Genomic DNA, 15,349 nt, shown 5'->3' with positions numbered 1-15,349 from the left:
GATTAATGGTTCGACTTCACTCAGCCCAGCCCTGCACACATAACCTTGATGTCTTCACAGAGAACCCCCAAGGGGAATAGAAAAGCATGAATTCTAATCCCCAACAGTGCCACCTTCTTGCTGAGAGACCTTGTGCCAGTCACTGAACCTCTCTGAGCCTTACCTAGATTCAACTCTGAAACAGATACATTGTTACCTTTTCCACTTTCAGAATTATTGTGCAGCTCAAATAATATCTTATAAAGAAAGCATCGGGGATCCAGAACCAGAGGACCTGGTTCAAATACCACTTCCACCAAATCTTAGCTAAGTGACCTCAGGCCCTTTGTTCAGCCTTTCTGAGTCTCGACTGTCCCCATACCAAAAGCAAAGCAACAAATTCTGCATCTTTCATAGGGCTGCTGTGAAAGCTGAATGAGTTTTCCCAGGTAAAGTGAGTAATTCAGAACAGCACCTAGAACACAGTACGTGCTCAGGAAATGTTCACCATTATCAGCAGGTTTTGTGCATCACCCAGGGCTGGTCCGATGGAAGGAATTCTATTTCTGACATGGCTGCAGTAGCTCACAACCAACAGTGACGCAGGAGCTGGGTGCCTGGCTTGGCCGCAGCCTCGTTGCCCATACTCAAGATTGTCTGGCATCAAAATGGATTTCCAAAAACTCCTTTTGCTTGTGGATCCCCTGTCACTATGTTTTATCACCATCTCATCTTACTACCAATAAAAATAACAGCAACCAAAGAGCTGACACTGACATCTGGCCCAGTGCTGTGGTATTTCATTCAACTGCTACAAACAATCGCGCGCAGTGAGTGCTCGCAGGGTTATTATGTAACAGAGGAGGAAGCGGACGCCTGCAGAGGTTAAATCAATTGCACAAGGCTGTTAATAAGATCTGTTTTTCATGCATACAACACTTCACTTCTGGCACCAAATGTGTGGGTTTTCCCCCTCGCACCAGGCAGTTCTGACACCAACTACCCCGTGTTAGTGTATACTCCGTGGGTTAAGGGCTCGGGTCCACAGGACTGTCCGCCACGTCAGAGACCAAACACAAGTCCACGCCACCTTGCTATATAAATTTACATGATCCCCTCCTCAGGTTCCATAAACTGCTAGAATGGCTTACAGAACTCAGAAAAAGTGTAGTTGCTATTACCGGTTTAGTAGAAAGGGTTTAACACAAGAACAGGCGAATGGACGATGCTCAGGGCGAGGTCTGGGGAAGGGGCAGGAAATCCGTGTCCGCTCCAGGCCGCTCCCTCACCCTCCCAGCTCTGCCCTGTGTTCCCCAGCCTGGAAGCTCTCCAGATCTCTGTATTTAGAGGTTTCTATGGAGGTCCCCTGACAAAGGCATGATCGATTCAATCATCAGCCATTGATGGTTAACTCGATCTCCAGCCCCTTTCTCCTCCTTGGAGGTCTGGGGATGGGGCTGAAAGGTCTAACCCTCCGATCACTGGTTGGTTCCTTAAGCAACCAGTCCCCCTCCTGAAGCTACCTAGGGGCCCGAGGAGAGCGGGCTCCCTCGCATGAACTCTGATGGGGCCGAAAGCAGCTTATTAAGAATAACAAGATGCTCCTCTCACCCCAATCCCTCAGGAAGTTCCAAGGGTTTTAAAAGCTCTTATAGCAGGAACCTGGGACAAAGACCAAATATATATGATCTCACATTATATTACATTATCAGTCCTGCAATCCTGCACCTAGGTGTGTCTTTCACTAAATTCCATGACTTACCGTGAGGCTAAAATATCTCATTATGTTATTATCTCAGAGGCCAGGGGCCCTTCGCCCTTCCAACACTTGCCACAATCCCCTGGTGCTCCAGGGGGGCATTCTCCCTGCCAGACGAGCCTGCTTCCCCGACCTGTAGCTGGGTCTACCTCTGGCCCCAACCTCCCCAGAGTTACCTCTAATCTGTGTACCTCGCGGTCTCCCCCGCCCCCACACAGAACCAGGTCAGGCCCAACGACACCCAGGATTTGTTCCTCAGGATGAGTTCTGGCCCTCAGAGACCAACAACGTCCCCTAGGAATGCTTTCCCAGGAGCCCTGCACACCCACTTTGGGAGGCCGGGTCATGGAGCAGCCGCTGGTATTTCGGGCCGCCACCACCCACGCTTCCTGCACGCTCTCAGAATGACTGCCTGCTCTTTCCTCCCCCCAACACTATTCTTACTTCAGGCCTGAAACGCGTAGCTTCAAGGCTACATGGCACTGGGACACGGGATGTCCCCGCAGGCTAGGTGTGCTGGCTCACATCTGTTATCTGTCCCTCCTTCCTAATCTCCCAAATAGCTGCTCAGTAAAGAAATAAATCAAAGACGCTCAGGGTAGGAAGTAACTTTAGAGGTCATTAAATCCAACTCTTGGCCGGCCATCGATCCACCTCCACAGTGCTACCAATCAGCAACGGCGTGGCCTCGGCAAGAGCCGATGACAGCGCACAGGTCAGCTAAACTCCCAGGACCGCTCCGTTCAATCCGCTGGCACCCGCCTCGCTGAACGTCTGCCCGTCCGCGGCTGCTAGCTCTGCCCTCCGGCCTCCAGGGAGAAAGCGGCACCCCCTTCCCTGGGATTGCCTTGTAAGTGTTTGAAGACAGCGATCGTTGTGCCTTGAGCCACCCCCTTCCGTTTCCACAGTCTCCGTCCTACGCTGTGCCCCTCATCGGTCATGGCTTCTGTGACACATGCGGAACATCACCCCTGGTCAACTGTACATTTCTCACTGCCTCCCGCTTCCCGGATGGGCCCGAGCCACGGCCACCGTCAAAGGCAGTGTCCCCTCCTGTGGGTTGAAGCCAGACCAGCGCACACTGGGGCAGAAAGGGCAGCGAGGGCTGGCGGGGTGGGGAGGGAGGTCTTCAGAGAGAGCAGCACTGGGGAAAGGTGGGAACACAGGCCCTGGCAGAGGCGTGAGCTGCGACGTGAGCAGCTTAGGACGTGCAGCCGCTGGGAAGAGCAGAGTTAGCTCAGCTCGTAGGATACAGGCAACTCTGGAAAGGTCTTTCCTTGGACAAAAAGCTCCAAAGAAGAAGAAACTGGCTGTGCCCAGAGCAGCGAATCCTGATCAGAGAGATGCTCATCTGAATTATGAAAAACGTCCCTTAGAAATAGTTGCAGGTCCCAGTGGAGGTCACAGATCTAAAGGCCCAAGATTTAAAAGACTTTCGAAACCGGCATTTCCTTCTTTCTAGGCCAGGCATAGGTCCATTTGCCCAGACGATTCTCCATGTTAGCGAGCAGACGAGGAGCTAACGCGAACTGCTACAGAGGCCGAGTTCCTTGGCAGAGCCAGAGGTGCGGGTTCTCGTCCAGTGCTTTACTGAGGGAAGGACACTGGGGAAAGCCAGAGGGAATGCGGCCCGCAGGACGGGGCAGGGGGAAAGGTAAGCAAAGCTCTGGCTTTCAGGAGAAGTCTAGCTCACCCTGACCCCCTTCGCGAAGCTCTGGGGTGTAAACTGCAGCACAATTTGGCTGCAAGATGACTGGCGTTTTGTACTGCTGTGTCGTACATCACAAACCACTGTCAGCCCGGGCAGCAGGGAGGCGCATAACTCCCTGGGTCTCTCAGGAAAGACAACCCCTGTCAACTAAGAGCATGCTCCCGTTCTCACTGCAGATGTGGGAGGTCAGGAGCTGCACCCCAGCAGCAGTAAAGGGGGTCTGAGCTAACAGCATCTTTCATAGATGTCCTTCCTAATTTATGCATGAAGCCCACTCACATCCGCAGGACCATAGTGATGAAAACCTTCAGTTAGACCAATGAGGTGCAGCTAGACACATAACGGCTCATGGTCAGGGTTTGGACAGTAGGTTCCTGTGCATCCCTCATCCCACTACTGATAATACACGCTGATATTCGTGGTGTCTGGGTATTTCTGCTTCTGCTGTACAGCTCTGTCTAAATAACACAAACAAATGGATTGATACATCTAGTTACAAAATAACATCAACTCCTCTCCCCAAATATCAGATAAGTCCTAGTTGCAGCAAACAAATGTGGGATCAGGAAATAAATTCTGATTCTGTTCTAGTGCGTTGGAGTTCTACAGGTTGGCAAGTCCTTGGGAATCGCCTCGTGCAACACCCTAACTTGACAGATGAGGACACGGAGTCCCGTAGAGGCTGATGACCTTGCCCAAGGTTGTGCAACTCAGTCAACGGAAGTCATTAAACCCAGGCAAATATGTTCCTTCTGCGTTTTATGCTTTATTTCTCCTGAGTATAAATTTCTATAGCCACTGAGGTAATCAACCGAGAATGCACCTGAGTCATGAGACAGTAAGTGCTGGGAGATGGGAAGATGTTTTAGCACCGAAAGGATGACACTTTTCAGATGTCGCTCCCAAATAAACAGGCTTCTATCACAGGTTTCAGATTCATCAAATAGTAAACATGTATTTCTGAGTCCTGGAGGCATCCACTCCCTAGTAACCACTCCGCCCAGTCTGCATGAGCTGGTTATGAGTCCACTGCATGGGAGAAATGTGATATATGGGAATCTCACACTCACAGGCATGATGTAGGCCGCTCGTGTCAGGCTGTAATACATCACGGGTCAAATGGCCCTGCTGTTCACGTTTGATGTTTCAACCCAGTTCCATCAAACATAAATACTCAGACCAAAAAGAAAAAGCACGCAGCACACTTCCAGATATCTCTGGACCCAGGTGGTACGTTTTTGTTCTGAGGGAGAGAACGGAATGCTTGGTGCTTTGAAATACGAACTGCTCTGCAGAGCAACAGCTCTGACAGCAAACCGCTACCCATTCAGTCTTTGGGGGACTTTTTAAATGGGAGCTCTCACTATAGAAAACAGTAGCAAATTAGGATTCAGGTTACAGAAAATTTTCTTGAACTCATCTCTTCATTAAAGAGGAAAAGGGAGCACTGTCCAAAGGGGAAAAGGAACTGATTCCGATGCCAGAAGCCCCCCGGAGGCCGCCCTTCATGCGCGGTTCTGAGGTCTCAGAAGTCCCAGGGACAGAGGCACAGAGGTAGAGACTCGCCCCAAGAGCACCTGGGCATTCATCCAGTGGCCTGTACAGCTGCTTCAGCTTCACTTTGCAAATAGATGTGTGGGTCATATAATAGCTCCCAGTCACTGTCCTATCCCTTCGTCGCCTCAGACGGAACTCAATACACCCTGGGAAGCTTTCCGTCCACAGAGCCTCCAGGTCTGCAGACCAGAGGGTTCCCAGCCAGAGGCTGGCACCAGGCAGATGACTCAGCCAGCTTGGCAGAGGCTGTCTCTCCAAGGAAGGGTGCTCACAAAACTTGGAAGCGTCTTCGGGAATAGGAGCAACATCTCATTTGCGTTGGATATCATTCAGACCATTTTGATGAAAAACTAGAGATGTCGCAGGTGGGGGAGGGTCAGAGCCTACACCCGTGTGCAGAGGCGTGCAGTGTAGACGGTTATGCAAGGAGAACCAGGACTGGTCCTCACCCAGGAGCACGGTCAGGCCTCAGTCAGGGTCTCATGCAGGGTCATCGAACGCATCCCTGGATTATCCTAGCACACCCCTAACAGACAAGGGGCTTCAGGTCAATGCACGGCTGAATGCCAGTCAAGTTCCCTTCAAGGAACGTCACTGGTGTTCACTTGTGAACCTAAAACCCAAGGAGGCTCAGTTAACAGAGGAATCTCACAAATTACCCCTGGGTTCTTCTGGCAGATACGGTAAAACACATCCCACAAAAAGGACAGTGATCAGACCCATTGAGACATATTTTGGATTTTATTTTTACTCTAAATGGACCTTGGAGGAAATCTCTAACACCATGGATATCACCCAGGGGGGCTATAAGAAGAGAGCAAGCTGATCCTGACTGGGTGTGCACTACGGGTCAGACCTGGCACTAGATGGACGTGTGACCCCAAACGGGAATACACACACATACACACATTATGCGACCGAATGCAGCTACTCCCAAAATGTCAAAATAATACATGTAATTCTATCTGGGCTGCTATTCTGGGCCATTTATCTCCCTTTTCTACTCTTTTCCACACTTCTCAAGTTTCCTCCAATAAGCATGGATTGTTTCTATAATAGAAAGTGCACTATTAAAATAATAACAATTATGGGACAAGTCACCTCAATACAGGTGGCACCCAGGAGTCTATACCGGAAAGGGAGGCTCAAAAATGGCCACTTCCCTGCATATCAGCCACTGAGCCACCTCCCATTCAACGAACATCAAGCCCTTTTACGCTCCAAAGACACACGTTGAGACCTTACCACGTGCCAAGCAGTTCGAAGTCCCGAGAATAAAACGTTCGCCGAGCCATCGTGTTTTACAGGGAGGAGAGACAGAAACAGGCAATGGATAAAAATTATCAGTGGTTAAAGAATTCAAGTATGAAATTAAATTATCTCTAAAGTTCCCTTCAGCCTCAACACATCATGATTCTAGCCAGGAAATGCAGAATGATGCTCTAACAGAGGAACAAGCCCGAACGCTGATCGGGAGGCAGAGAAGGAAGAGATTAATTGAGAGGATGGTCAAGGGAGAGGGCCCGGCAACGGTTTCCTGGAGAAGGCTACAGGGATAGGAGAGCTGGATTTTCAAAGATGAGTAGGATTTAAATAAATAGACACAGAGAGAGAGAGAGAGAGAGAGAAAAGGCAAAAAAAATAAGTAAGAAGGGCCCGAGAGCAAAGAATTCTAGGTCCGTTGAGGAAACAGCAAGGAAGTATTTAATCGAAAAACCTTCTGTGGGTATTTATGGCGCAGTGTTTTCAGACCATGTGTCCCGTGAGACAAGCCCCCTGCCCTCACCAGCCCCCTCTGGGGGCCCACGAGCTCTGCCCGGACCCGGTCGCTCAGCTCCTGTCAGGGCCCAGGAACTCGACCCTGGGCACGAGGCTCCTGGGTCGAGTTCAGGAGCAGGAGCTGGAACGTGGAAGCCGAGATGGCGGGGAAGGAGAGGACGTTCGGGCAGCAGGATGGAAAGTACCGAGCGAAGTAAAAGTTGAACATGTTACGAGAGTCGCCAGTCCCACAAACACAGAGGCTGCCTGTGCTCTGGAGCTGCCGGAGTCAGCGTGAAGAGTGGGAACAGCACAGGGTTGGAGTCCGCCAGCGGAGCGGGGTTGGAGTCCCCAGCGGAGCGGAGTACGGGTCGCAGCCCCAGCCCGCACGCCAGCGGGCACAAAGCAAAGCGGGCCTGCCCTGTGGGTGGCACCCGCCACGCACTAGAACTCAGCGCCCCTCCCTCACTGGCTCAGTACCACGGCTCCAAGGGGTGTTACTGCTGCTGTTTTAGAGGTGAGGAAAGCGCGGGCAAGGAACTTGCCCGAGATCACACAGCAAATGGGGGCACAGCTGTCATTCCGACTCGGATCTCTCCCCAAAGCCCACACTGTTCACACACCAGCTCCTCGGGTAATGAGAGGTAATTTCGGGTTAGCTATGAACTCACCAGCCCTGTGCAAGAACACCCAAGATGTGCGCTTCCTAACCCTTACCTTCGTGGCTCCATAATGCTATGGCCTGTGGATAAAAATACCCACAGAAGTGCCTCTAACAAGATCTCACTGGAGAGATCTTTCTTGCAGTAAGGAAAGCAATGCTTTTCCGAAGAAATCTCAATTTTAAAATACAAGTAGCGGCAACTATGGAAATCAGGTTAACCGTGCACACTGAGGGGCCGCTGGTGTTCCTGAACGCGACAGCAGAGACGCAACAGGAAGCAGCCACGTGCTGGTCACGAGCAGGGGGCATGCCACCTGTCAGCCACGGTTAGCGACTGAACTCAACTGCGGCCTCCTCTCTAGGAAACCCCGTCTCCGTGACACTGGGCTTCACCACGGCCCCACGTGCAAAGCAGTGGCCGCCCCTCCCTTCCTGGCGTATCCCTCCAGCGTACTCATCGACGGACTCCTCCGGTGGGCTGCCAACAGGGCAGGTAGGCTGGACAATCACCTCTTACTGATATCGGTGACAAGCCACTGTACATCCGCATAGCTGGCCCAGTGTACAAAAGAACTTGCACCTGCATCGTCTCCTATGGTCCATCCTCCCAACAACCCTGTGAGTTAGACAATCACATATTGAGATCATAGGTCATAGGGCCTAGAGAGAGTAAAATTACAACTCAGGAAAAAAGCTAGAAAATGAGAGAGGTGGGGTCAAACCCATGTCTTCCTATTCCTAATCTTAACCTTAGATCATCCAATATCATGGCTGGAGGACCTCCCCGCCCCCAATCCAACCTTCTCTTTCCTGCTCCCCTTCCCTCCACACTCTAGGTCAGTGGGGGAATCTCCACTACGTAAAACGCTACGGTATCAAAAACCCTCCTCTGCTTTCCCAGGAAGGAAAAGCAGGTGCCTCTCTGAAGTCAGACTGTCCCAGGTGAGGGCCGAGCGTGTGCCTGCCTGAGATGGAGCACACCTGTTTACATGGCAGCTGGAATCCACACCTGGCTTTTAACCTCCACAAACAGCCTTTCACGCTGCTGGCGTCGGGGCTGGTTCACTAATTGAGGAGCATTACGCACGTCACTGCACACCAGCTAAGAACCTGAAATAAGGACGCTTATGTGAAAGCATTAGCCCTGGAGGTGGCACTAGGTATGTTTTATAGAAACAGAAAAACAGAAAAAGTCACCCACCTGTGGCGTCCCCCCATACTTAACTTCTCTAATAAGCAGCCACAGTAGAAAGAGAAGCCACCCAGCAGAGGACAACTCCAGGCGGAGCCTAGTAAGAGTCCGATGGAGGGGTACGGCAAAGAGAAAGAAAGAGAGGCCAGTGAACCCACTTTCCCAGCAACCCCTGCAAGGCCCTCTGCTCCCTTCTGGTGTGGGAGCCCAAGAGTACGCACAGCCATCCCCCAGGCCCACAGGGACAGGGGACAAGGGGGAAAGGGAAGGATTACCCCTCACTGCAAAGTTTTGGAACAAACTTGGCATCATGTTCTCTCTTGTAGAGTCTCAACATGGCCACCCACTGTGACCAACGGGGAAATAAGACCAGCCTCCGTGTGGCGTCCCCTCCAGGTTGCCTGGAGTGTGTCCCCTCTTGGACCCTCCCTGAACAACCTGAGGATCCAGACCTGAAGCTCACTCAGCCCCGTTCAGTCCCGGGGAGCTCCTTCACTGAGGGCCAGTCCAAGCAGGGACACTGAACCAGACCGGTCATGAACTTGGTGAGGATGGCAGATAATGACATCCCACTTACTGAGCAATAAACCGCATCCACGGGCAACGGCACCATTGGAGACACATCCTGGAGAGGGCAAAGGCTCAGGTAAGGCTTTAAAAGCTGATCGTTAGCCTCTTGGAACCCCAGCAACTCATATGAGGGGCCGAGTGCAAAACAGCAGCCTGAGGTCAAAGAACCTTTACTCCAAAGTGGAACTTGATCATGAATTGAGAGGAAGCCACCGGTTGAACATGTGGTTGTGAGAACGCTTGCAAACTCTGTCCGGAGTCTGCCACGGACTGCAGTTTCTCTCTGTGCCACCCTCCCTCTGCTGCCTGTGTTCCACGTGGGCTCAGGCAGACAGAGGAACAGCCGAGTGCATTTCGATCTGCATGGTGCAGTGGTGAGGCTGAGCGTGGCCCCGGCACTAGAAAGCATGGGCTGGAATACAGGGATGGTTGCAGCCTCCAAGAATGAGGCGTTTTCCCCATCTCTCCCCAAGCCACCTCAAACATGATTTGAGCATGACTTATTTTAAGATCCTGTTTGCTCTATTTAGAAGGGCTTTCAGTACCACTGTTCCCTTCTCCTGGCTCAGACTCACTTCATCTTTAGCATACACTACCACTGATTGTGCTGGGCTTTTCCCCACAAGGTTTAAAGCAGATAATACAAAACAGCTCCCCCAGGAAACAGAGCTCTAAAGGATGTGAGAGGCAGTGCTCCCCACCCCCCCACACCCCCCCAGCACGCGGAGCTTTTCCAGAATCAGAGACAGCCAACAGCAAGCATAGAGGATGTGGGCAGAGACTGGTTGTAGCATTAAAAGAAACTCAGATCAAGAGGCTGGTAGGCAATGGATCTGAGAGCAGATGGAGAATGGATGCACCATAGGAAAGGTGGGTCCATCTTTATTAGGCAGAGGGCCCCACACAAGTGCTGATGACGGAGTCCAGTCCCTTTGCAACGGCTGCACCTGCCATCCCGAACTTACAATTACAATTTGGCTCAGGGCTCTGGGACTCCAAAGCTCTCGATTCTCACTAAGGCGGCAATGGGAGGTGCAGCCACCCTGGGCTTCGGGAGGGTCCCACAGACCCTGACGCCCCAGACTTCCCTGGGAGCAAGGAGCTGTCTGCAGCTGCAGTCTGACCGGTTATGTCAAGCTATGCCTAGCAGCCCACTAATCGGGCAAACAGAGAACCCTGGTAGCAACAGCTCTGCCCCTCCTTTCTCCGTTTGCCCCTCCAGGAAGTCCCATCCTGAAGGTGAGCCTCATCCCCTTAGCTTTTCCTCTTTACTCAGCTCCATACTCCTCCTCCAGGCTTTCCAATCCCACAGCTGCTCACCCCCTCCCCATACCACTCCTCTCGCGTCCACGTTGTTAAGCGATTGTACAGACAGCACAGACAGCCTTTCTGTTGCAAGCTGAAGCTCCCAGACAAGCCAGCTGGGGCCGCTTCACCCTCACAGGCATGTCGTTGCCATCCTACACACGGGCCTACGCCTGGACCCTCCTCCTTGACCCAAGTACCCTGGACACCTCTTTGCTTCCAACCTGCCACCAGACCAATGGAGACCCGGCATCCCCAGCCTCTCTCTTCCCCACACGGAGCTCAGAATCCACACGAGAAAAGGAAGCAGAGAGACTTCCACACCTTTGCAGCATCACCTGCTCCAGCAAGCTCCCAAAGCCATGGGAGCCCTCCAGGCCGCCCAAGGCCCCACACCCCTTCTCTGGTGGTTTCAGCGTCAGCCCAACCCACAGGATGCAGTGCCTGGTGGCACTCCCGAGCAGAGAGAGAAAATGCCACCTCGTCAATGACAAGCTGTTCCAATCACACAGCTCAGACACCAAATGCCCTGGACAACAGACAAATCAGACCTCCTCCCTCTGGTTGGGAGGAGGCCAACTCAGCACAGCTGGAGAAGTGAACCCCCACGGCAAGCTCCCTTCTCACCCCCACATCTGACCAGACGACAGTGCTCCCTCCCAGCAGGCAGACTCCTCCAATCAGTCCCAACAACTCTGGCCAACTACCCTCCTGGCCTTCAGCCGAGGCACTGCTCTCTCCTGCTCCAAAGCACAGAGAGATCCCAAACCAAGCAGGAGACCACCGGCGCGGCGCTTCTCAACGGGACCCAGCACAAGAGTAAGCTGAAAACCAGGTACTCACGGTGGTGAAGTCTTGGTGGCCACACTCCTGCCCTTTGAACTTGCAGGAGAGCATCATATCCTTCAGGTCATGGCCCACGCGATGCAGGAACTCCAGCATGCTGAACTGCTTGGGTTTGTAGTGTTTGAAGTTGGCCTTCTGCCGCAGGGCCTCCAGCACCGTGGGGTCAGCCAGGTGAGGGTCCGGGATCTGCAGGTTGACGTCAAGCAGGGCCAGCAGCTCCCCTGCATGGTACAGGTCATTGGTGGTGAGCCTGGAGAACCGGAAGCCATTGAGATTGCAAAGGGTCACCGCTGGGAAGACCAGGCTCTGGGCCACCACCTCGTCCACCTTGGTGACGTGCTGATAGGAAAAGTAGTAGGACACCCTCTCAGAACTCTCCACCAGCAGCAGGCCCAGGGAGCCCACGAAGGCCAGGGCCCAGAGCACACGCCGGACGGTCAGCGGCCCATACACGAAGATGTGGCGGATGCCATGGAGGGTGGAGGTGTTGGCAAAGATCTGGAGGCTAGAGGGCTGCAGGCTGCCCTCGCTGGGGCTCTCCTTGAGGTCCATGGGGACCCTGTGCAGTTCCGCAACTGGCTTCAGGTTGATCAAATTTCAGAGAAGAGTTCCCAGTCCTCCAGCTCAGCTTAAACCTTGACGTTCGAGAGAACCCCAGGCGAGCATCAGGCCAGGTGCGGTGAGTTTGTGCTGAGCGCCCAGCCGCAAGCTGACAGGGGTACGTGTTTATATAAAACCCATTCAAACTCTAGCTCCTGATTTTTTCCAGGCGATAAGGAGGGCTGGTTTTATTTAGGGAGACACCAAGGTGATGTGGAAGAGATGTGGGTGGGAAGGGAGAGCTTAGCCAATGGAAATAAAGTCCTCCCCCCTACACACGCCACTAGAGACAAGATTAAAAGCGAGAGCGAGGGAGAAAATGCTTAAAACAAGTCGCGGAGCAGCCCGGAGCCTGTTAACCAGGCATAATGCCCCGCGCTAAGCTTCCCGGGGACGTCAGGGCGGCACGCTGATGCAGTGCGGGCGGCGCAGCGGCCGAGCCTTCGGAGCCGGCCGCCGCCGCGCCCGTCCTCTCCCCGCGCTGTTTCGGACTCCGGATTCCGCTGCTCGCCGCCGGTCTCCGTCCCTCCTCTTCTCCTCCTCCAGGCCCCCTTTTGGGGGCAAAATTCCAAACGCCGGCGGTTGCCGCGAGCGCCTCGGGGAGGACGGAGGCAGCGCGCGGCCGCGCAGGGGCGACGACCGACCGGGAGGCTGGGTGCCGGGCTCGGACCGGGGCTCGGACCCGGGCTCGGCTCTCCCCGCCTCCCGGAAGGAAAGCTAGACCCTGAGCGGCGGAGCGAGCTGGCCGCCCTCACCCCTCCTCCACCAGGCGCTGGGGGAAGGGCGCGGCGCGAGGGTGGGGGCGCGGCCTGCTGGGGGCGGGGGACCCAGCCAAAGTTTCTTCACAGCCCTTTTTGGCGGCTGCAGGGGGGGCTTCTCCCCGAAGGCGGAAAGCAGCCGCGGAGTGAGGACGTGACACCCCGCCCCTGCGGATGGCAGAAAGACACTTGATAAACTCCCGTGAGCCAGGTATGCGGGTGGAGGCAGCATCCTTCTGCACCAACGAGTGGCCCCAGGTCAGGCTCAGCCTGGGGTTTTCAGAGGGGAGATGCTGGGAACCGGGAAGGAAAGAAACCATCTAAAGCCACAGTACTTCTGCTGCGGGCTGGAGGGGCCATTCCAGCGAGCAGGAGCCCCTCCTCAAACGGAAAAGCCAGGCGCCCCTTGGAGCCCCAGATAAACAGCAACAAGTAGCCCCTACCCTGGCAGAGCCGGCAGGAGAGTCTAGCTGAAAGAAAGAAAGAAATAAAAAGGACAGCTGGGGTTCCAGGTAGGGCTGGCTGTATTCCCTTTGGGGGGGGGGGTATTCTGGCCCAGTATATGCCAGATGGAGTCACAGCTGGAGCTGTGGGTGGGAGCAAAGGCTTGGGCTTCCGCCACCACCTACCTCTTTTTCCTGAAAATCCACTAGAAGTCAGCCCCTGCTAGCAGGTGGGTGTGGCTTCCCTGTGCCAGGGATCAAATGACTGGAACCTATAGAATCAATGATGCTAAATCCGCATCAGGAGTGAAGGGACAGAAATCCCAGTGGCCAACCCAGTGCACACTGCCAAGCTGGGACAAAGCCACATGGAGAAGTCTTACTGAGCCAACCTGGTGTCCCCAGGTCACGCCGAGCTTAAATCCCACTCTTTGGGACAGGGTGGTGAAGAAAACACCTTAGGGAATGTCCCTGGGGTATCATATACTCCGAAATATTTCTCCATCCCATCAGCCCTCTTGCTAAACCAGATGCAAACTGAGAACAATGTCCGGATACATTCTGAGGCAACGTGTGACATTAAATCGGTGGTTTATTGATCCAGGAACTCAAAGAGCAGAGACAGTAAGAACAAATGACAGAGTCTAATCAACCTCATACATGTGCCACCCAGAGGTCCCAGACCCCTGCCTCCATGGCTGCCTGAACCGTCACAGGGTTTTCGAAATGGGTGCCAAAACCAAGACTCTGTCATATGTCAGGACTTGTGTGAGGGTGCCTTATCATCTCACTTAACCCTGTCATCCATCTTGACAGGTGTGTATCGTGGTTACCCCTAACTGACAGATGAGGAAACAGGTTTGCAGAACAAAAATGACCTCACCAAGTTACAAGCTAGTAAGTGCTAGAGCTGGGACTTGAACTTTAGGCGTGTTTGCCTCCAAAACACAGCTTCAAAAAGCAGATCTAAACATTTCTTCCCAAATGTAGGAAGGGGGGGAGCATTTCTATCCCTATCCCACTTTCCCCATTACACACACACACACACAGACACACACACACACCCCTGCTTGCTAGAATCTTAAAAGGTTATATAGAGGCCTTAACTGGGTTCCGTCATCCAAATGGTCTCAACAACACCTTACTATCTCAAGGCTGTGGCCTGGAGGCAGCATCTAGAGTGGGGAAGGCAAAGGCAATGTACATTTTAAGAGCATGGGAAGGGGAGAAGCCTATGATTTCCAGGGGCAGCTCTCGAGTCAATGGACAGTCATATCCAATGGATGACCTCCTCCAACACGCCACCCCTGATGACAGCCCTTACCATCTTACACGACCCCCTCTTCCACAGTGTGCCCTGAGAGAGGTTTCAATAGCGTGGAAGTGGCTCGTTTTTTGACAGCTATTTGGCTGCATTGGAGGCAGATACCATAGCAGCAGTATAGGCACATTAAGGAGAAAATGCTGGTTCACACAATAATTCCCAAAGTAAGTCACAGTTTCTCCGCAGAAAGCCCCGTAATCTGCAGCACTGATTTATGAAGTCCTCTAGGCTGGGGATCAGATCAATCAGGGCTTTTTCTTGTGTCTTCATGGGACTTGCTAAAGATGATGCGTGAACGGATTCGTCAGGTATGAATCCACAACATCTGTTTGGATGCTGGCACAGATGCCTCCCTGCAAGGCAGCAATAATGTCCAAGGCTATCCTATTTTGGAGGACAGCTTTTCTCAGAGACATTTCAGTGTTCTGTAAAGACAGGATTTGCCGGCTATCATTTCAAGCGTGTTGGGTGAACTCAGTCGGGACTTCCATGTGTGCTATCATGTCTTCCAGGCCAATGGAGGGGACAAAGACAGTGGCCAAATGATTGTACCAGTGTGAAAAAGCAGTGCCCACCTGGCCTTGAGAAGAAGGAGGTTGGCGGCTTTAAGAACTTGACCTGGTTGGGCAGACGGTGCACGTTGCCGGGGAGGCAGCCCTGTCAGGTGTGAGGAGGTGGATGCGTGTTCCAATGGACCAGTGCATTTCACAGGTCCAGTTTGCAGTAGACATGGGATCCCAGTGGAGACTGAGTAGTTCCCCCTTGCCCAGGGGTACCAAGTAACCTGCCCAACCCAGGCAGTTGTTGGAGCCAATTTAAGAACAACAGGAATCCGCAATTTGGGGTGCAGTGAGGAGGAAGCTATTCAGTGCAAACAGGTCAA

The 15,349-nt window shown here is 53.1% G+C and overlaps 1 protein-coding gene across 1 annotated transcript in view; it reads right to left on the bottom strand.

Moving 5' to 3' along the window:
* ASIC2 (acid sensing ion channel subunit 2) overlaps positions 1-12,163 on the bottom strand; it is a 954,837-nt gene extending 942,674 nt beyond the window's left edge. The window contains exon 1 of the mRNA XM_036269219.1: positions 11,339-12,163. Coding sequence (XP_036125112.1) covers positions 11,339-11,893 — 555 coding nt within the window. The 5' untranslated portion in view covers positions 11,894-12,163. The remainder of the gene's footprint in view (positions 1-11,338) is intronic.
* Positions 12,164-15,349: the final 3,186 nt, after the last annotated feature.

The sequence above is a fragment of the Molossus molossus genome, unplaced genomic scaffold, assembly GCF_014108415.1.
Source record: "Molossus molossus isolate mMolMol1 unplaced genomic scaffold, mMolMol1.p scaffold_m16_p_19, whole genome shotgun sequence".
NCBI classification, from domain to species: domain Eukaryota; kingdom Metazoa; phylum Chordata; class Mammalia; order Chiroptera; family Molossidae; genus Molossus; species Molossus molossus.
The sequence above is the reverse complement of the archived record's forward strand: the minus strand, read 5'-3'. Positions and strand labels throughout refer to the sequence as shown.